The sequence below is a fragment of the Filicampus tigris genome, chromosome 5 (genome assembly GCF_054856515.1).
Source record: "Filicampus tigris isolate MCC_2025a chromosome 5, RoL_Ftig_1.0, whole genome shotgun sequence".
Classification (NCBI taxonomy): domain Eukaryota; kingdom Metazoa; phylum Chordata; class Actinopteri; order Syngnathiformes; family Syngnathidae; genus Filicampus; species Filicampus tigris.
Genome location: NC_141221.1, coordinates 14,122,792 through 14,144,360, shown reverse-complemented (window position 1 = coordinate 14,144,360; position 21,569 = coordinate 14,122,792). Strand labels below are relative to the sequence as shown.

The following is a 21,569-nucleotide window of genomic DNA, read 5'->3' as shown; positions in this document are numbered from 1 at the left end:
AATAATATATTTGTGTGATTTCTGATTTGTAAATTCAGCATACAGCAATGTAAAGAAAAAACCCTAATGAGTCAAGAATTGCATCATATAGTGGTACAATATATCATATCTTATAGTGCCGTGGATAACAGTCTTATCAACAATCTATATTTGTAATAAAACTCATAATTTGTAATAAAAATAAAATCACAAAGCAGAAGGAGTGTATAGTGAGTCCAAATATTTATTGTATTTTACCAGATGTGATTATAGAACAATAAATTATTTACAGCATAAAAGTTTCTATAAAATACACATAAATATTAAATTAGTAGAAAAGTTTATAAAACACACACACAGCTTTGTGGAGAATACAAATGATTTGTATGGCGGTAAGCAGTTAATGAAAATATGACAAAAAAGGCAATGAACAAACGTTATACTGTACTTGCTGCTGTACACGCTAGGCTCTATCCATGTGTCAGGAGTGTTATGTTAAAAAAAAAAAAGTCCATGTTGCGTATCCCCAAATATAAAAGTGTCAAATCGAGCAGAATCTGAACCAGCAGATTTTATAACGTATATGTGACGCACAAGTCTGTGTTGAGCCTTTGCCATTGCAAGTGCTGCCGACCACTGACCTTTCCCACTGTAACCTCAAACAGCTCCACAGAGGCGAATTGCCAAAAACATTTGAACACATCCGTGCATGTTTACAAACATAGATGACCTCAAGGGGGGGTTTGGGGGGGTCGAACTGGGCCCTCAAGCACAGGATGTGAAGAACATGGAGCAACTGTGAGTGTTCAGAGCCCGTGACAGAAGTTCCTCTTGGTCCCTTGAACCCTGTTAAACAAGTGCTGCTCTCAAACATCCACCATTTGGATTTGGATACAACACGCAGAATCAAGTGAGCGAATCGTCATCCAGGTGCTCAGATGGGGTTGGCCGTCATTTTGCTATGAATCCAGTCGATGTAACGGGTGACGCGTGTGTAGACGCCAGGCTTATCCCTCTGGCCGCACCCGTCGCCCCAGCTGATGACGCCCATCAGGGTCATTTTGTCATTGGTGCGGCAGACGAGAGGACCGCCAGAGTCTCCCTGGAAGGGCGTTCAAAAGGCAGTGAGGAGAACGGCTAAAGTACATTTCGCGTATGCAGTATCTGCATATAGAGGTCGCCAGTCTAATTCATTGTTTTCCAACCTTTATCAAACCATAGCGCATGTTTTATATTACAAAATTCTCACGGCGCACCACCCCAAAAAAAGTGATCTCGTCACTATTTCATTATAAATTTAACATGTGATATCTGGGACCCTTTAGTGGAACACAAAACTATTTTCCGTTAGAAAATTTAGTTGTACCTTCTGCCATCTAGTGGAGGAGCATTTAATTGTTCTGCCAGTCATCTCGGGTAAGGATTCTTTTTTTTTTGTATTAAATAACAAAAAATGTAAAGACCAATTAAAGTGGGATTTTGCCATTTTCCCCCAAAACACTTTTTGTTATGTTAAAAAAAAAAAATGTCAGCGTAAGCCTGACAGTAGCCCATTAGCAAAATGATCTGTGAAAAAAAACGGAAAAAAAACAGGCGTCTCTGGCCCCATCGGAAAAATGAAATGGGGATGACTATTTTGAGGGGTGCGTTGAGTCCAAGTGTTTTTTGGATTTGCAGTATCTTAAGTGCAGTGATCCTCAAAATTTGGTACATGGCTGTCTCTAGTGGTACATGAATAATCCCTGAATTAAATGTTCAAACTGTGCATAATGTTACAGTGGCTTGAACTTGAACTTTTCCATCAAGTACAGTTCATCTGTTTTTAACTTTTCAATACATTTGCATTTAATCTTTGACAGCAATTAGTTTTCAAACACATATTGTATTTAGGTACAGTTTTATTTAACTTGCAATACGATTCTACATTTCTCCGAGTTCTCATCAAACTATAATCGTCAATAATTAGAATTTGCTTGTGTACCTGATGATGTATACTTGGTGTACTGTACTTTTGATCAGTTACGTTATCGGGCCTCACCTTGCAGGCGTCATCCAGGCCTCTTGTGTCGCCCGCACACAGCATGTTGGCGGTGACCGTGCGCCCAGACAGCACATCGGGGACACAACGCTCTCTGGGCCACAGGCGAACAAAACCTCTCTTGACACGCTCGGAGTAATGAGCAGAAACTGTGGAGGAGAAAGGGCAAGTTGAATGTCACCTCCAAGGCGAGAACAGGGCCGCAGTCAAGTCAATGTCAGAGGTCGGCTGGCGTACACTCGGAGTCCCTCCCGTAGCCTGAGATCTCACACTCGGTCCAGTCAGGCAGTACCAGGCCAGGTTCAGGAAGACACGCGGGGAGAACCTCTGGAGAGTTCACAGCGCAGACGCCCATGTCCGACTTGAGCTTCAGCAGAGCTGTAGAAGAACATGGACAATGAGGAAAGTTCCCACAGTGAAGGGCATGTGCAAACGTTGTGACTTAATTCAATATAATAGGATGTATAATAGGTTAAGTGAACAGGTCCGTTGTACCCACCTATGTCATTGTCAAACGTCTCGTTGTCAAATTTCTCATGGATCCAGTACTTGTCCACTTTGAAAATCTGCTCACTGCTGGAATTCTGTTTGCGGAACGTCCTGCCCAGAACGACCTCCAACTTTGAGGGTTTATCCCTGAACAAATGAGAACACACGTGACCTTCATGATATGACATGACCTGTTTAATTGCCAGATGTGTGTCGGGGCGGAAATGCAACGATGCCCATGCTCCGATACTATGATACTGATACCACTTCATCAGCCTGACATAGCTTCCAGGAAGGAGCCGTGTCAGCCATGTTTTATGTATTTGATAACTTGTGGCAGTCCCAATAAGAAGTCCTGTATTTCTTTTTACTTACATTATTTTGTGGAAAACACACTTCTGTTACAGGCTACAAGTTATTTTTGAGTGAAACATGAGGCATGTTCCAGAAAATTTTGTGTTGTTGAATAGTCATCGATTGAAATAAAACGTATGTTCATCACGATTGCAAGAAGTATTAGCGTCATCGGGTATCGATGATTCTTACGTGGGCTCGAAACAGTGAGCAGCAGACAGGACCCAACAGGAGTCAATGAGAATCCCTCCGCAGCGGTGGAAGTGCTGCCGCAGACGAGCCTGGTAAACGTTAATGGCCGCCTGCCAGGGCTGTTCCGTAATGTCGCTCTCGCGCCCTCCGAACATTCGGAAGGTGGGCTGGCTCAGGGTGTTGTCCAAACGCCGGCCGCATGTGCCTGAGGAGAGGACGGACACATTGTGAGATGACGCTCCGAACGACGCTAGCAAACTGACTGGCCATCGATGAGGTCATCATGATGTCATACCTCTGTTGTCGTTGGTTATGGGGCCTCGAGGGCCCAGTGGGGTGATGGTGGACGGGCGTCTCGCTAGAAAAGAGAGGAACCGATCGGTGAGACGAATGCAGTTTTGAATATCATAATTCATTCATTTCATGAGTTCAATTCGAAAACTGCAATAAATCCATTAGAACACTTAAAGGGGAAGGCAACCCAAACATAATTTTTTCAAGAATATGTTCTATGCTGGCCCAATACTTGAAACAAGGCATTCGGATATATATTGCGTTTGTGCAATAAGAGTTAATCCACCCGTTTTTAGCCATCTCTGGGGGCTGCCATTTTGTCACTTCTGTCGACTGAAAATGACATCACAGTTGCTCAGGGCTCAGGTAACGACCAATCACAGCTCACCTGTTTTCTGAGCCATGATTGGTCGCAAAATGGCCGCCCCCTAAGATTTTCAAATGTTATTTTTCATGTAAATGGTGTTCCCACATTACAGATATCGCATTACCGTGAAAATTTAAAATGTTTCCAAAATTGGACAGACAGTAAGTGTTTTTCACAGGACAGCGACGTTATATTTTCTTCACACAAAATGCTTATTTGTGCACATTCAAGACAAATTTCTGGCTCCCTACTGAAAAATTTGGGAAGCAAATCGAGAGCTCCTTTTAGGAAATGGTAAGGTAGAGTCACATGTAGAGGGACCCGCGCTAAAGTCAATTAACGGGTATATCGTAGTCGGACTGAATTTTATTTTTGGCTCGGAATAAGTTAAAAATACGTTATCAAAAACCTTACAGTACTTTACAGGCAATTCTCACGACAACAGAATACTAAATGACACTTACCTTACTTAGGTGTCAATGTTGGTCATGAGAATTTAACCCGCAAATGACTATTTCATCCGCCCATCTATTTCATGACCAAAAATGATCTTTTTTTTTGTCCATGTTTTATCTATTTTATTTTCCATTTTAAAGGCCCGCATTTGCAATGAAGCGACGGCTGACAAATCAGTACAACGGAATAGGGTGTGAACAACTCACTGCATTTCGGTACATCGCAGAGCTCCCAAGTCAGCTGCATGTTCTTGTATATATGACACCACGGGCCTTCATCACCGTCAGGATTCCTGTTGGACGAAACGAAAGCAGATGCATTTAGGAGCGGAGCTATTTGATATGATTCAATTAGGTAGTTAACATCCCGACTTTAGTACCTGCAGTAGCTGTGGCTGCCCAGGCCCACTTCGAGGGCGTCGGACCTCCAAGCGTTGTTGAACTTGCGCATGATAGCCGGAGAGTCCCACGGGAGACAGCGGGCGCCACTTTTAGTGACCGACTCCGTGCCCCTATAAGTCAGACCGATCCCCCTCTTGCATTCTTCGTACTTATCTGATGCAAATCACAAATAGGGGAGCGCACGCATGGGTTACATAGCGTCCATTAATTAGTCAGGAAAGTGCTTGATGTGAGGCGTTACCTTCTGAACACTTGGGCAAGGAACAGAACTCCCAGTTGATTTGAGTGCCTTTGTAGGTGTAACACCAAGGAGCACCGTCATGATCGGGGTTCCTGAAACGAAAGAAAATCACCCGTGAGCTTCTTTTTTTTTCCGAGAGAGGTACAGTTTAAACAATGAGTGGGAAGCCCAAACTTGAGAGCTATATTTTGCATAATCTTTACCAATTAACCAAATTATACTACAAGATACCAAAATGACTAATCCACATTTTTTAATTAATGTAATTAATCTAATGAGGCCTTACTGGCAGGGGTAGAATTTGCAAATGTATTTTCTTCCTACTGCTGGCAAACCTGCAGAAGTTGTGGTTGCCCAGGCCGAGGCTGCTGGCGTCCACTTTCCTAGCGGTGAACTTCTTTCCCCTGAGTGCCGTGGCGTTCCAGTTGATGCACTCTGCTCCCGACTTGCTGATACTCCACGTGCCGCGATAGGCGTCCCCACTCCCCACAACGCATTTCTCTTTGGTGTCTGGAAACAAACAGCTCACTGATTAGATACACGTATGGCCTTGATTATTCTTGACACTAATGTCTCTCTAAGGGCTTATCTCATTCATTTATTCTGACCAGATGAAGCCTATTTCCCATTGCGGAACACTTCTTCACAGTATTTGAATGTTATCACTCTGACATTACTTCCTTAATGAATGCCAAAGAACCGTGATTGTGCGTGGTTCAAGTGTAAACAGAGTATAAAAGTCCAGTGGTGCTTTAGGATACGAGTAACCTGGCTTCCTGTAGGTGTTTTTCGTCTTTCGGAGTCAGAGGATTGTTTGCTTTGACTTGAGAACAAAAAAATGAGATGCTAATGCTGTACGATGACAGTGAACTTGACTCACTTGCCGACAAGCTTCTGTTGACAGAATAATTCTTCAACATCAGCTTTCAAACTGTTTATTGCCACTCAAATTTGAAGTTTACTGTCAAGCTAAACATAAAACAAAGGGAATTACAATTTTTGTATTTAAAACAACCACATAACTTTTCCTTAGAAAAAAATGTTTAGCTTATGCTAACAAATGATGCAAAAATCCATTGACAGGCTAACACATTGCCTGTCAAATTGGTGTTTGAATCCTTTAAGCGATGGATATTCGAACACAAACAGTGGAGCAATATATGTAGACAGATAATATAACAATACCTACACGCTCAATTTGCTATGCTGTATGAAGAACGAGCTAATATTAATGCGGCTTAAAGAGGAGTAATTGTAACCACCTCCATGTATATCCATAAAACTGTATTATACTGCCAACATGTAGCCAAAGCGCACACAGAAGGAGCAGCTCAATTGAATTGAAGGAAAAAAGTGTCAAGACATTAGTGTACAGTAAAGGGAAATTAAAGGTCTGTTGTTGTTAAACGTGTAAAACCTGCAATGTTTCCTCAATAACTTTAAAAAACAATTCCATTTATTAAGTCTGGCTTTCATTAAGGCCAACATTGGCTGTCTGCCACTACTGATGTATGCGTAATTATTCCACTGAGAGGGTGCGGTGTCTAACTGTCTCAGGAAGAATTCCTCAGATATAAAACATTCATCAGAGCTCTTTGTATGGTTTATGGACTTTTGTTTTTGCAACGTTAAATCTTTATGCCTTAAGATATACATATTTTAAGCAATTTGTCAAGGCCTGGGCTAGACTACTTAATCTTAGTCCTTCATCATAAGAGATTTAGGACAATTGTATGCTTTCAACTTTGAGGGGAGAGTTTTGGGGAAGGCCCTCTTCTGTTCCAAGATGACAGCACCCCATAGCAAGGGTGCGGGCGGGGGCTAAAGCATTAGCCTCACTAAGTGACAGTTTTATGACTTATTCAAGGTTATGTGGTGGGGTAGCGCGCTAGCAGCTAGCATTTCTACCAGCCAGCCAACATTGATCAAATACCGTTCGGAAGAACTGGAACAGGGATTGTGAGCTGGAACCTTACTGCCTACTTACTGATCTCACACTGGGAGCCACTGAAGCCTTGGGGGCACTGACAAATGTAGTCTGAAGAGTACACGGCCTCCTTGCATGTGCCTCCATTGTAGCAATGAGACGTGTAGCAGTCTGGAAGGGGCAGAAAACCAACGCGGGTTAGATGTACTGCATCTCACTACATATGAAATGAACATATCGTACAAAATGTGTTCAACAGGCATCCAGTCCTTGAATCTGGGCAAGTGTAATATTTTGTTTTGCACACTAAGTGTATGTAAATGGACAGAGAAATGAGTGACAAACAAATGCGACGTAACTTTTAAACATGCTAATATTGATTTTAGCTCACTTCCGAAGGCGGGTTCAAAGTTTAGGCAGTGGAACATTTTCAGCCTGCTGTACTTTTTTTTTTTTCCTGGCATGTCACATTACAGTGAATTAAAACATGGCCAGTATTAGAAGTTGCAGAAAAGTTCATATTTTGAAAGATTTCACACCATTTTTTTTTTAATTTTAGAATGTAACATAAAATGGAAAAATGTTTCATGTTACTTGATGCCACACTTGTTACATTATATTATTTTTAAGATTCAAAAATATTCTTTAAGAATAATACTATTATAGACACTTGTTTATACTTAAAATTTTAAAAGTAGTATGTGTCAAAATATAGCATTATCTTTGAAAAAAATGAAAAGATTAATGTTACCTCAATGTCACGCAATTTCACTACACAATTCAATTGAATTAAAATAAATTTTGAATGTTTCAATATACTAGAACTACTTTGAACTAATTGAAGGCTCAAACTGTCCGTTGTTTTATATGTTGCATGTTATGTTGCTTAAACTTTTATCTCTATCCAGTACAGTACATTTGTTAAGTGCAGATCAGTTGTATTTAACTTTCAATTACAACACATTTGCGATTTAATCTTTTAGAACTGTTTGTTTACGTACATTTATTTAGCAGAATTTGTATTTGACATTCTGTGCAATACAAGTTAATTGAAATAATATTTAGTTCTTTATTTCCCCATATTTAAGCTCAGTGTTAATGTTTAAACTGTGTGTGATTTTACAGTGGCTAAGAATAACATTACACTCAGTCCATCATCACTTTACAGACAAGGCGGAAAAACGGTTTCATGCAATTGCCAGCCAGGTTCTCTATTTAGTATTACAAGAGGTCAAACTGGAGGATAATGCCAGTCGCGGGCTCAAAGCCTGCAGCCTGAGCTCACAAGTTGGCCGACTGCAGTCTGGTTAGAAATAGTCTGAGGGAAAAGCATCCATAAGTCACCGACTTCGTCAGTGGGGGGATGAAAATGCACCAGGGAAGAGCAATGTCAGACTAAATTACGCCTACAGAAAGCCCACAGCGGGTACCAGCAAGGCAGACCAAATAGAAAAAAAAAAGGCTAGAAAACTAAAAAGAAAGGTCATCTGTAGGCTATTTTGCCAAAGTCATTACCTATGCCTGAATACAGATCTGTGACTTTTTTTTTTTTTTTTTATTATCAGATTTTTAACTTTGCAACAAGGATAAAGGTTAACTAATCATATAACTGGTTCAACTAAGCTACACCATTGGTGACAAATGTCTACAAAAGCATGAAACATGCTATTTTAATGTTGCATTTAACAAAAGAACCACATGGTCATTATCAATTGATTTTTGTACTAAGTTGTGAGACTGTAAACAAGGTGATTGAACTTGTTGGGCTGTCGGGATGTGAAAGCAGACTGCTGATGATAGTATGTCGCACTCACTGATGACGGGCACAATGTGACAAAGTTCTCGTCCTCTAAACGCACAACGGCAATACTCCACACGCTGTCCCCTCCATCGCAGCCAAGTGTCCCCATAACTATGCACGGCCGATGTTGTACCATCCACACAATGTACTGAGAAGACACACACACAAACACACGCAAATAATGAGCCAATCGGGCTAGCAGATTACAAATCATGATTGTTATATGGACCAACAGAGAGGAACAAAAGAATCTGAGGCTGAGGTGATGTTATTGTTATGAGCAAAGGCAAAAAGAAAAAGAATGGCTTGGCTCACGGGAGGTGTCAAAGGAAGGTGAAGGCTTCTGGATATGAACAATGAAAAGTGGCCGCCTGGATGTCTTCCGCTCAGGCTCACCTCGGTAAAAACGAGTTCCTCTCTTGGAGCGGAGCAGCTCCACCTGCAAAAAGCAAGCAAGAGCACAAATGTTCAACACCAGGAATGGCATTTTGTTAGCGACACGTTTCACTCTGTAAAATTGACTGAGCTGACAAAGCATTTTTTTTTGCAAAAGTGCAAAAGTAAAGACAATTGCACATGTCGGACAAGTTATGTGCAATATCTACTCCAATACATCAACCTTTTCATCATTTTTGTTAAATTGGCACCAAGGTACTTTGCAAGTGATGACCGTTGATTTGAATTAAAAACAATAACAAAAACCAAAAACCCAAAAGGTGCATGTATTTGTCAATTTCCTTTAAAAGAAAAAAAAATGAAATTCATCAAGCGGAACCTGTGGGTGGTGAGGATAAATTGAGTAAATGTTGCCTGCCCGGAACTAAGACATTTTCTTTTGTGGAAGACATTTTCTGATATATCTAAAATGTTTGCTTGGGTTGTCTGGTTTCTGGCATGCGTATATGTGCGGCCACACGGGGCTACGTGAAATGCTTCTCTATTAGCATCATGACATGTAAATCATTGTATGGGGAATTTGTGCTACCTTGGTAGACACATCAGGGTCTTCAAGGATTTTGCTCATAAATGGTAGCCTAAAGTGAGACGTTATTATCGATGTCAGGAAGTATGACCACTTTGTTGTTGAAAGACTTGTGTATTTGGGGGAGGAGCTAAGGTTAGCTTATTGGTGGTGGAAAGTGTTGAGAGTGTCATAGCTACATGCTTATGTTCTTTAATTGAAAAACGCAAGCAAGCTAATATCGGAGGTCTCGTTATTGCTTGACAATTAACGATTGTGAGTTGCGATGTTCTTTCTTTTTTTCGGTTAAAATGAATTGTTACAATAAAGTCCACGAAAGGGGGACAAATTAGAGGGGGGGGGTGCGTTGCACGGGACGCCATCAAGCTACGACCGCTTCTGTCTGACATTTTCCCCTCGCAAGTACGAGTGACGTCATGGTCAAAAGTTTTATATAGTATTGTGATATTGAATTGAAATTACTTGATATTTTATCGATGAACAATTATATTTCCTGTACAAAAAGGAAGTATGCAACTTACACTGTCCGATAGACAGCAGAAGAGTGCAAACAGCACCAAAAATAGTATTCTGGTCATGGTCTTGGGAGGTCTTCAGAGCTCCTCAGTTCTCTGCAAGCACAAAACAAACTTACATTAGATGGAGCAGACAACTGTTGGAGATGGGTCGCACAGAAAATAATAATAAAAAAAATAATAATAATAATATTTTTTTTTAAAAAAGGGAAAACATTGCATTTGCCCTAGAGTTAAGAGGTCATGGGTTTAAATCACAGTCCCGGTACTCCTGTGTGAGGTTTGCTTGTTGTCGCCTCATTTTTCAAAAATGTTGTTAGAAAAACAACAAAAATATTTCCTTGTGTTTTGGATTTTAAAAAGTAGGTGGACACACAATTTAGAGCTACATGCTTTTCTTGTTTTACTTGATAACAATCAAAAGATTGATTATTTATTTGAGACAGTTTTGAATTACACTGAAATTATTACCCTTGCAATTTTATAATAAATTCTTTCTTTTTTGACACTGCTACCACCAAGTAATTAAATGCAAGTAAGGGTTATTAAATGTCCTCACACACGTGGACACTAAATATAAATATATGATACAACCAAATTAACCAGGAAGCTGACTAACAGAGCTTGGGTGTCCCTGTTGAATTAATCGTAATCGTTAATAGCGAGTCAACAATTGCAGGAAAAATAATGGGACAATTGTAGCTACAATTGCTTCGTTTCCTCTGTTGCTTCCTTTCCGTAAACCTACGCCTGTGTCCGAGGAAGGCCGCTGGGAGGAAAGGGTGGGACAGGTGATGCGGTTGCATGGACTCGACTCTTTGACTCACACAGGAAGTCATAACGCTCTGTACAGGACAGTTGAATGATGTGTTTGGGCTTCAATTAATCATTTACTTTGCGATCGCATTTGCTTAACTCGCTTGCATTCACATCCAATAAAAAGTCTACACACCCTTGTGTAAATGCCAGGTTTTGCGGTATTAAAAAAGGAGACTGTGCTAAATTATTTGAAAACCTTTTCTTTACTTATAACTTTCATAACTCATTTGGGAGGTACAAAAAATAAAGTTCAGCTGTTCTAGTAGGTTTTTCCTGGCTTTTTTTTTTTTTTTTTTTTTTTTGCTGTTTAGCAGAGGTCTGTGTGTTTTGAGGTACCGGGAATACTGACTGGTATTTGGAACTGTTCAAAACGTACTGACTCCATCTTGGTTAAGTCTCAGTTTCAGCTGAAGAAAAACAGCCCCAAAGCATGATGCTCCCACCATCATGCTTCACTGTAGCCGTTGGTGTTCCTTTGGTAATGAGCAGTGTTGTGTTTGCACCAAAACATACCTTCTGGAATCATGGTTTAAAAGTTCAACTTTGGTTTCATTGGACCATAACACAGTTTCGACATGTGTTTGGCAGATTTCATTATGGCCTAAAGGCTTCTGATACAAACAAAAAAATGTCAGTAAAAGCCTACTAAACCATCTGAAATATATTCAAGGTTAATCAGAGGCACTTTAAATAGTGGCAGCTGTGTGCATACTCCTGTTTAACATGAGTTGAATGTGATTTATGACGACGTCTCAAATGATTTCATATTTTCAACCTGGCATTCGAACGGGAGTGTGTACCGGTATACTTTTTATATCCACTGAGCAATAAATGTCCTCCTCGTTCATAGAAGCCTCAAACGCAGAGATTCAACTGAATACCTCTTGTTTACATCAAGCAGAGACCACAATTTCCAACCAGCAGCCAAGCGTTTCTGCAAAATTCCTTCTTCAATACACTAACAGCGAAACATGGACCGCAGAGGAAATGAGAGGAAAGCAGAAGAGGAAGCCTGGAGGAAGAAAACGTCAAGCCCTATTTGCCTTTTTATTGCGTGAGGATAAGATATCCGATGTGTCGATTTCCTACTTTTTTCCGCCCTTTTCAGTGTGTGTCAGCGTTTCACATGTTACCAGGCGGAGGAGAGTAGCTGGTAAATCTCAAGTGCACGTTGAGTAATCGTGAGTCATATAAGAGCAGTTGGCACTGTTGGTTGAAATTTAGGAAAGAAAAGTACGCAAGCTACACACATCGTGAATAATCACGATGTTCATTTCGAAAATTAGATACCTGTAAAGCTGCATGCAAGAATGCAGAAAACTAGTTACTGTATGGCTCTTTTTTCAATTTTCTATTTTAAACCATTTTATTGATTGTCTTTGTCACATATTTTCAGTGAAGCTCTTCATTTCTTCATTTTCTTTAACATTAATTCATATACAGTACATATGTGTCCATTAGTGAAGCAAGTAAGAAGAAGGGCATTTATAGTTTTGGTCTAGGTTTTGGAAACTGCAAGATTTACAAGGGGTACTTGTTTTACAACTGTGCGTAATATTAATTTTGCGCAGTGGCGTAAAAATACCTCTTGTCATTTGGAGCAAAATGACATGCTCAGCTACCTCCGTACTTATTGTTTTTTAAATTTGATTGTTTTAGATTTATGACCTATAAGTGTTTTTCATGCAACCCTTTACTGAAATTGTGACTTTACAACTGCATTATCGTAGGTTAGTATCTTTGGTGCTTTCCGACGTACGTACAAATTCTGGATACGTTGTCACTGTTGGAATGAAATTCCATCAGAAAGCGAACCTCTGGCTTTTGATCCGACCTGAAATATTCGGCTCTTTTCCGGTGTCTATTGTATATAGTGTTTCATGTTCATTTATTGATTCCATTTTGTTGTATCATGTTGTAAAGTGCTTTGTTACAGCTCTAACTGTTATGAAATGCGCTATATGAATAAAATTGTATTGTATTGTATTGTATAGAACTGCCAGCATGTTAATTATGTCCCTCAAACATATACACCACGGTTGGGCGAACATTGGTACTCATTTGATTTCTTTTCCTTAAACAGAAGGATGGGCCAGGCCATTCGTGGATACGATTGGGGAAAAGAAATGGGGTACACCCTGGACCGGTCACCAGACAATCGCAGGGCATATATATCGTATAGACAGACGACCACTCACACACAAATTCACGCTTGAAGGAACTGAAACTGCCTGCACGGAAGTCAGGCAAGTAAACCAACAACCACTACGCTATCAGTGAGTCAGCCAGTAACTAAATTTAGTCAACAGTTCCTGTGGTCCAAGCATAATTGTCCTCCAAATGTTTCTTGTACTGGGGTACGTGAGGATGCTCTAATTTATACCTTTGTAGTAGAAAGGTCAAGGGTACAAAAGCAGTACATTGGAAGCCATTGCTCCCCTAAAGATACAATACAATTATGTACTTCCAACAACCAACCAACTACACTCCGCCCTCACCCCCAAACCCCAAGTTTGTATTACAACCAAACATACTGCAGTCTGATCCTCTAATCTTGGGAAAGTTTTCATTCTCTGCTGTCTGCCGCTTCACCTTCTCTGCTTGACTGGACACACAGAAAGCAGAACTGTGTTTTCATATCACCAAGTACACACGCACGCGAGCACATACACCCACACACCATATACAATAAAAGCAAATAATTACGAGCCCAATAAGATCTACTGCCTTAGCTATTAAAGCTATACACACTCGCCGTTAAAACTTAAAAGGATGGGCCACTTTCCAGTTCTTGTGTAAAACAAAGCAAACGAGTGCTTTAACCCCCACAACTGAACCTCACGGGCTCACACGTCAACAGGCTATAGTTTCCTTTTTGTTTTCCTTTTGTGCAGGGCCCCGTCAGTTGAAAACATGTGTTTCCTGCTCAAACACTGGCTGTGAAACACATATCAAGCCGTGCAACGTACAAACACACCCACATCAGCCATGAACACATGTGCCTCCCACCCTGTTTGGGGCCTGTTGTATCTTACAGGCATGAGGCCCTGCCTGGGCTCAGCTCACAGCCGCAGAAATGCACTAATATTACTTCCAAAGCTCAAAGGAAAGCAAGACGGTATTATTTTGAAGGCCATATTGTTCTTTTATTTTATATAGTTATACTGGTAGGAAATAATGACAAACACAAATGTGTTATTCAACACTATTTTTTATAAACTTGTATTAATATTTCAACCTTTGATGAGGGCTTTGCTCTACTGAATGCAATAGTGAGCAGGGTACACACTCCTCGCGCACCAAATTTCAAGCAAATCAAAGTCACTATAAAGTAAAAATGAATGTCGGATCAATTTGACACGCCACAAAAAAGAGTGTTGTTTTAAATAATCACCAATTATATGAAATCAGGCTTCTAAATCGGGAAAAATCAAGTGTCATCTCAGCTCTAAAACACTGTGGGCATGCCTGCTGAATGCTTGAAACCACTCCCTGCTGTAAAATGGATGCTACTTCATCTAGCATCTTTCTTATGCTGAGATATGCCTACATTTTTGAGCCCTGAAAATATACCCGCTTCAAGGCGTCCGTGGTTGAAATACATCCCACTGGGTCATCGTGGCTGAAATATATCCCACTGGGTCATCGCGTGGCTCTTCATGGTGGGACAAGAGGCACTAGATAGCTAGCTAGCAAGCTAACAGGCTTAGGCCTAGGAACAATAACTCAGTAACTTGCAATTGGAATGGATAACCACTGATGTGAACGGAGACGCTTAAGATATCTGTTGCAGTACCAAGACTGACCTGTGAGAGGCAGCACGGTGTCACAGGGCATCCAGAAAATACAAAGAAGAACTACAAGACACTAGGCTAACTGCTAGGTTATCCGATAACTGCGTTGCAGGGATTAACTCCTCTCCTTGTAATTTGTATTGTGTTGAATGATTTATGAGACACGTTATACAAACACTCAACATTACCTTTACCTCTATTTGTAACTAGAACTCTGTGTGACCACACACATAAGGATCTGTTATTGTAAATACTGAACAGATTCAACATTTAAGGCTGTCGGCTTCAACCATTTTCCAAGCAGAATAGAGAGTAAAAAACACTTTTAACACCGCCCTCCACATCATAGGATAATCACTCAGAATAATCTTTATCATCAGAGAATGGAGCCTTAGATTCTAAGAGAGAAATATTTACGATTAGGCCCAACCCTCAATGCGGATGAAGACCTATCCCTCTTTCTGGTGTATGTATCATTTGTTTTTCAATGTATTGCTTTCACTGTGTTTGTTGTTGTATTATTGCTATTTTTGTTTAATGTAAAGTGCTTTGTTACAGCTGCAACTGTTGTGAAATGCGCTATATATATAAAAATGTATTGTATTGTATTGTATTGAATGACTGCTTTATAGTCATGGGCACAAAGCAGATGCTGATACAGTCATTGCACAAACCATGTCTATGCTTACTTTAGGAAACTTTGTGTTTTCCATTGTTAATGGAGTGTGAGGATTGCGTGGGTTTTTTTTTTTAGTAGGTCAAATCTGAATGGAACAAGTGAAAACATCTTCGGAGGATCAGAAGCCAGACACTGAGTCACAACATTGCCACGTTTGTAGGGCAAACACGTGCGGTGGATAACACAACATGCACAGCTGTATGTATCGTTTGACCTCAATCTTGCTGTGCATTGTATTTAGGGCTTTGAGCATCAGGTGGTTTCTTACTATTCTTCTGACTAATAATCACCTTTTTGGAGGCCTTAACATGAGCAACAACTCATCAATTTTTGTTAGTGTTTGCATGGTCAGAGGCGTGTAGAGGGGCGTGGGCATGGCATCCAAACTATGGAGGACAGCTGGGCATTCAATCCGAGTTTGAATGAAGGTAGTGAATTGCCATTGTGACATTTCCATCAGGACTGCGATGATGAATCGTTTATGACTGGGAAAAGTCTAACAGCTAAATTTGATAGTATAATAATTTCTTGGTTTCAGCATGAAAAAGGGGGTGCAACGGCCCATCGCAGAATTTACTGTGCTACCTCTATTGCGTTTCTACTTGCTTGGACTCATTGCCATGAGTTCAAGTTGGCAAGCAAGTGTAACGATGACAGAGCGCTGAGGTTGTAAGAGATGGAGGTGAGACATTCTCGGCCTCCAGAAATGAGAACAAAATGTGGAAGCCTAAAACGGTGAGAAAGTGCACGGAACATATTTGCATTTCCGTGCGAAGACTAATTCTAGGATTGCTACTGCACACTGAAGTGTGCATACTTCTTTTCATGATGTGTGAGGGAGAGTACTCCACTCAACTCTACATGTATTTGTACAGCACTTGAAAAACAATCCCAGCTGGAACAAAGCGCTGTACACAAATTAAACATAAGCTCTAAACAATTTAAGAGTGCTGAACGATTTAAAAAAAAAATTGAACTCTTTTTTTTTTTTACATTGCAATTTAATATGCAAATATATTTTTTAAATCCTCTTCCCATGTATTTTTTAGCAAACAAATAACAAATGAATTGATATGATGTTATAGATGTTACAATAAACACTATCATTTTTTTTTACATAAGCATTTTGGTTTTATAGGTTAGGCTTTTGCTAAAAGCTAGTGAGTTACGAAAATACAAAAAAGACAGTTTTTCTACTTCAATTACATTTTATATTTACTAAACATTTTGGCTTGCAGTCTTGTAAATGTTCACTATGACAACCTGACAAAATTATATCAAACAAATGTGGAGTAAACATATATCAGTAAGTTAAAAGTCAAATTAATTTTTACTTCAGCTTTTCATGTCTTACGAAACAATGATATGAAAAAACTGCGCTTCTTAAGCACTGAATTTATCTGGACAATAAATAAATAGATGAATAAATAAATCATACATATTTAAAAAATGCCTACTAAAAAATGGACAGTGAGAGTGCTTCTCTAATGTGCAGTATGGAGGCCATTCCACAGCGTGGGACCAGCAAAAAAAAAAAAACTTAGTTTCAAGTAGTTTCAGTACCTCCAGAAGCAGCTGGTCAGCTGACCTGGAGTAGCTCAGAGAGGTAAGATGGGGTGAAACCATTTGTAAGAATCCTAACATAAATTCTAAAATGCTTTTCCAGTGGAGGGAGGCCAGAATTGGAGTTATGTGCTCTCTCTTACGTGTGCCACTTAAGAGCATCTTGAGCCAACTTTGGGACTGGCTGACTCCAAAAATAAAGTGCACTACAGCAATTCAGCCACGATGGAATAAAGCCATGGATTACTGTTTCTAAGTGCAGATTTTCATCTACTTTGTCAAGGGGCCCAAGTCAACAAAGAGGATTTATAAGGGCCACTGAGACCAAACACTATCTATGGAGTCAGAGGAACTGGCCCAGGAAACACCTTTAGTGGACTGCGCTGCATTCACGGCTTTATTCTAGACACTTGTTTTTGTCCAGCAGATCATAACATGTTTTTGAACCCGTTGGACCTGTCGGGCTCACTAAAGCCTCAATTTGGCCATTGTTCCTTTACACTGTCCTACAATATGCCATGTCAGAAAGCTACTTAGCAGGCATTATTCATTCTTCACAGTCACTCCGGGGGAGGGCATTGGTGCATGCTTCACTGCGCCAGCTTTGTAAAAGTCCCACGGAACATAAAGCTGCATTGTTGCCTTCAAGCCTCGCCCACCCTGCAGGGCTCAGTACGAGGCCTTTAAAATGTGAATGTCCACAAACAGAGCGACAGGTAAAACAGGAGGCGGGAGAAAAAAATGAGGAGATGAGACATCTGCATGGAAGGAGATGAAAGGAGAGAAAAGAGAGAACGGGTAGAGTGCAACAGGGGAAGCAGTAAAAATCCCCAGAGGTCAGCAAAAAAAAAGAATGAGTCGCCCTGAGTCATCTCATCTTCCAGGACTGCACCAAGACAGATGAAGGCATTGATGGCTTCTGATAAAAGCGCTGGATGAGCACACAAACTCTGAATTCCGAGGTGGTTTTTTTTGCCCTGATTGCAGTATAGAAACAGTCTTAAGGTTTTAACCCGCTGAATTTGTGAGTCACTAACATCATTAACTCAAGTGACCACAGCGCCTGGAATGCAGATACAAGCGCTACTTTGGCAAATTCGGTGTGCAACAGTGCACAGTATCAGCAGAGTATCAGTGTGACGTATGCATCCACAGCAGAGAGAATACCGAAGAATGCAGAAGGCTCACATTTGACTCACTACGAGGTTCCAGCAACTTTTAGTTCGGACTGGCAAAAAATAAAAATTAAATTTATAAACCTCAAGATTGCAATTAACGAGACCAAGAGAAATCCTTTCAAAACTTTTTCTACCATTAATGTGACCTAGATAGATAGATAGATAGATAGATAGATAGATAGATAGATAGATAGATAGATAGATAGAACACAGACAATGTACTAAATTTTGATATTGATAAATAAAACTCTTGCTACTTGCATGCATATTAATACTGTCTCTGATGTGTGCATATACAAAAGATTATAACAGAAAAGCACGTTGACGTTTTTAATATGAAACTTGGTGCAGGTTGAAAACAATATAAATGTTATAGCAAGATGAACATTATGCTTTAAATATGATATATACTGTATTAAGGATACATACTGTATGATACCATATCAGAATGTATACCGTATATATATATATATACAATTTTAAATCAATATTTCTGCTTGAGCTCTAATGTATTATAATGTATTATTTGACATGGCACGTTATGATGACACAATCAACAGATATGTAAAACAACCAGACTACACTTTCAGTAAACAACATCAGCACATTGAACTACGATTAGCCAAAAATATAAGTTATTATCTGAATCATGCAAAGAATGAAACGCTGAGTCTTTTAACCCTCCTAAGATGATTATGCAGAAAATATTCAGCTCAGGCTGAGCATGTGCAATGAAAAGAGGAGAAGTTCTTACCACCAGATGAGAGATAATGATGATGATGATGGTGGTGGTGCTGGTGAAATTTCGAACGGGTAGCTTGCTGGGAGTGAGCTTCTCCGGCGGTTCTTCTCTCTATTTAAGGCTCCGTGTGGGGAGGAGAGAGGGAGAGAAGGAGGAGAGGAGTGGAGAAGAAAGATGTGGAGTGGGGTGGAGAGTTGTTGGTGGTGGGGTGACCTCAGAGGGGGAAATACTGCTGCTCTACCGGCCGGATGATGACGATGCAACTGGGGGGGAGGGCGGAGCTCACATCCCCACGCACAGATCTGTAGCCCCCCCCCTTTGTTCTTTTCAATATCTCTGTCTCTCGTTATATTTCTTTAGATCACAAATCACATATGAATGTGCAAGAAGTTCATAACACCAGACTTTATTTAATCTCCAGAGATTTAAAAGTCATCAGTACAATAATGAGTAAATTGTTTCCACATCATTTCCCTTTCATTTGAAGACAATCAGTCAACACACTATGAGGTAATGATGTCATGAGAAATAATGTTCAGTCATTTCTTTAGCTTTCTAAAAACTAAAATTCACATTTTGGGGGAAATGATGATTTATTCTGTCACACATTTGTACAAAGATTTTTCATTCACTAAAGGGAGTATTGCTGCTATTCATATAAGGGTGGCACAATATCAGGAACACCTCTTGTTTTTAAAGTTTATATATATATATATATATATATATATATATATATATATATATATATATATATATGGCGGCACGGTGGTCGTCTGGTTAGCTAGTCCGCCTCACAGTTCAGAGGTTGTGGGTTCGATCCCAGCTCCGGCCTCCCTGTGTGGAGTTTGCATGTTTTCCCCGTGCCTGCGTGGGTTTTCTCCGGGTACTCCGGTTTCCTCCCACATTCCAGAAAACATGCATGGTAGGTTGATTGGACACTCTGAATTGCACCTAGGTGTGATTGTGAGTGCGGATGTTTGTTTGTCTCTGTGTGCCCTGCGATTGGCTGGCAACCAATTCAGGGTGTCCCCCGCCTACTGTCCGAAGACAGCTGGGATAGGCTCCAGTACGCCCGCGACCCTTGTGAGGATAAGCGGTATGGATAATGAATGAATGAATATTTGTTTGAAAATTGTGGATGCCAGTCTGATGTGTTCTTCAGACTTGCTTGGAAAATAAACTTGAAATATGTCGACTCGAAATTATGTCTTTTATAAGAGTCTCGCTCCCTAATGATGTCATGTGGTCAATGACTACATAATTATGTAAACCACAGTTCAGTCACAGTCCTCGGTCAAGGTTGATATTTTCAGGCACAATTCATCTTTAGGAATCATGTGACTGTTTTTTAATGGTCTAATACTGTGTTGTTAACCGAGGTCCCATCTCACAATTGGATCATTGATCTATGACAGTGAAAGATCAATGGTGGTCCTATCGCCTCACATTGCACAATGTGGTTCGGTTTCTAGTTCTTTGATTATTGTCATGATCTGTGTGTTGAAACCACAAACATGAAGAAACTACACAGCAACACAACCACCAAACCCCTTATTGCAACATAGTGTCTTGGTCTGCAGGGAATGTTGAATGTTGTAATGTTTCATGTTCAACAAATTCACTCCAAAAGATAAGCCTGCTATCTGTTTTCGTGCGTGAACATTACATCCTGCATACATTCCAGCTGGAATCATAGAAGAAATGCAATTTTTGTCTCTATGTTCAACAGGAAGAGGGAGTGCTAACATAGCACATGGAAGCAAATCAGTTCCACCCATCACAGTTATTTTATACGAACATTTTAAATATTTAACCAAAAGTAAACAAAGAACATTTATCAGCACAGCACCATTTTACCCACAAATATGCGGGCCATTCAGGAGGATGCTTCAGGAAATCAACCCAAACATATTTTTTTTCAAGACTATGATCCATGCAGGCCCACTAGTTGAAAAACAGCATTCTGATTAATATTGCTTTTGTGAAATTTGAGTTAAGCAGAAAAATCCACCCGTTTTTAGCCATCTCAGGTCGTGGCCATTTTGTCATTTCTGTCAACTGAAAATGATATCACAACTACTCAGGAATCAGGTAACGACCAATCACGGCTCAGCTTCAGAAAACAGGTTAGCCATGATTGTTCGTCACCTGACGCCTGAGTAGTTGTGATGTCATTTTCAGTCGACAGAAGTGGCAAAATGGCCCGGAGATGGCTAAAAACGAGTGGATTAACTCTTATACCACAAACACAATATTTATCAGAATGCCTTGTTTCAACTAGTGGGCTTGCATAGAACATATTCTTGAAAAAAATATGTTTGGATCGATTTCCACTTTAAGAAGGAATTGCATGGAAAAAAAAAAGATTGTGTTTGTGACAAATTACTTCTGGTGCCAAGTGGTTCATCAGACAGACTGGCATCGAGTCAAGAACAAAAATAACATCAGCGAAGCACCAGAGGTCACAGACAGATGGAAAATGAATCATAACTTAGTTAAATATTTTACAATAAGAAAGACGGGTGGTGATCCTCTCCAAATTATGAACAGGGAACACTTAAGACATGTGTAACAATACATTTTGTGTACGCTATCCTGCATTAGCTACACGTGCACAGTGAAAACTTCCAACGGTCCATATATTTATAATGTGACCCGTGACAAAAATGAAATTAGAAGCTTCAGTGAAGCTAGCATGTCTTTTTGCAATGTTAGAAGACTAAATAAACCCACACAAGCAGAGTAGAAGAGATTCCAA

The 21,569-nt window shown here is 40.1% G+C and overlaps 1 protein-coding gene across 4 annotated transcripts; it reads right to left on the bottom strand.

Moving 5' to 3' along the window:
* Positions 1-205: 205 nt before the first annotated feature.
* On the bottom strand, positions 206-19,043 carry plat (plasminogen activator, tissue). Of its 4 annotated transcripts, none has more exons than XM_086030754.1 (15): positions 18,824-19,043; positions 10,043-10,132; positions 8,855-8,978; positions 8,553-8,687; positions 6,799-6,909; positions 5,147-5,321; positions 4,812-4,903; positions 4,549-4,723; positions 4,376-4,461; positions 3,348-3,410; positions 3,053-3,257; positions 2,517-2,653; positions 2,255-2,395; positions 2,018-2,166; positions 206-1,081 (listed from the first exon to the last, which is right to left on the bottom strand). In XM_086030754.1, exons 2-15 carry the CDS (start codon positions 10,097-10,099, stop codon positions 914-916), a joined length of 1,818 nt encoding a protein of 605 aa, XP_085886880.1. In that variant the 5' UTR covers positions 10,100-10,132; positions 18,824-19,043; the 3' UTR covers positions 206-913. The 4 variants fall into 4 exon arrangements, with proteins under 4 accessions (XP_085886880.1, XP_085886882.1, XP_085886881.1 ...); XM_086030756.1 differs by having other exon boundaries at positions 8,936-8,978; XM_086030755.1 differs by lacking the exon at positions 18,824-19,043 and adding an exon at positions 14,429-14,563.
* Positions 19,044-21,569: the final 2,526 nt, after the last annotated feature.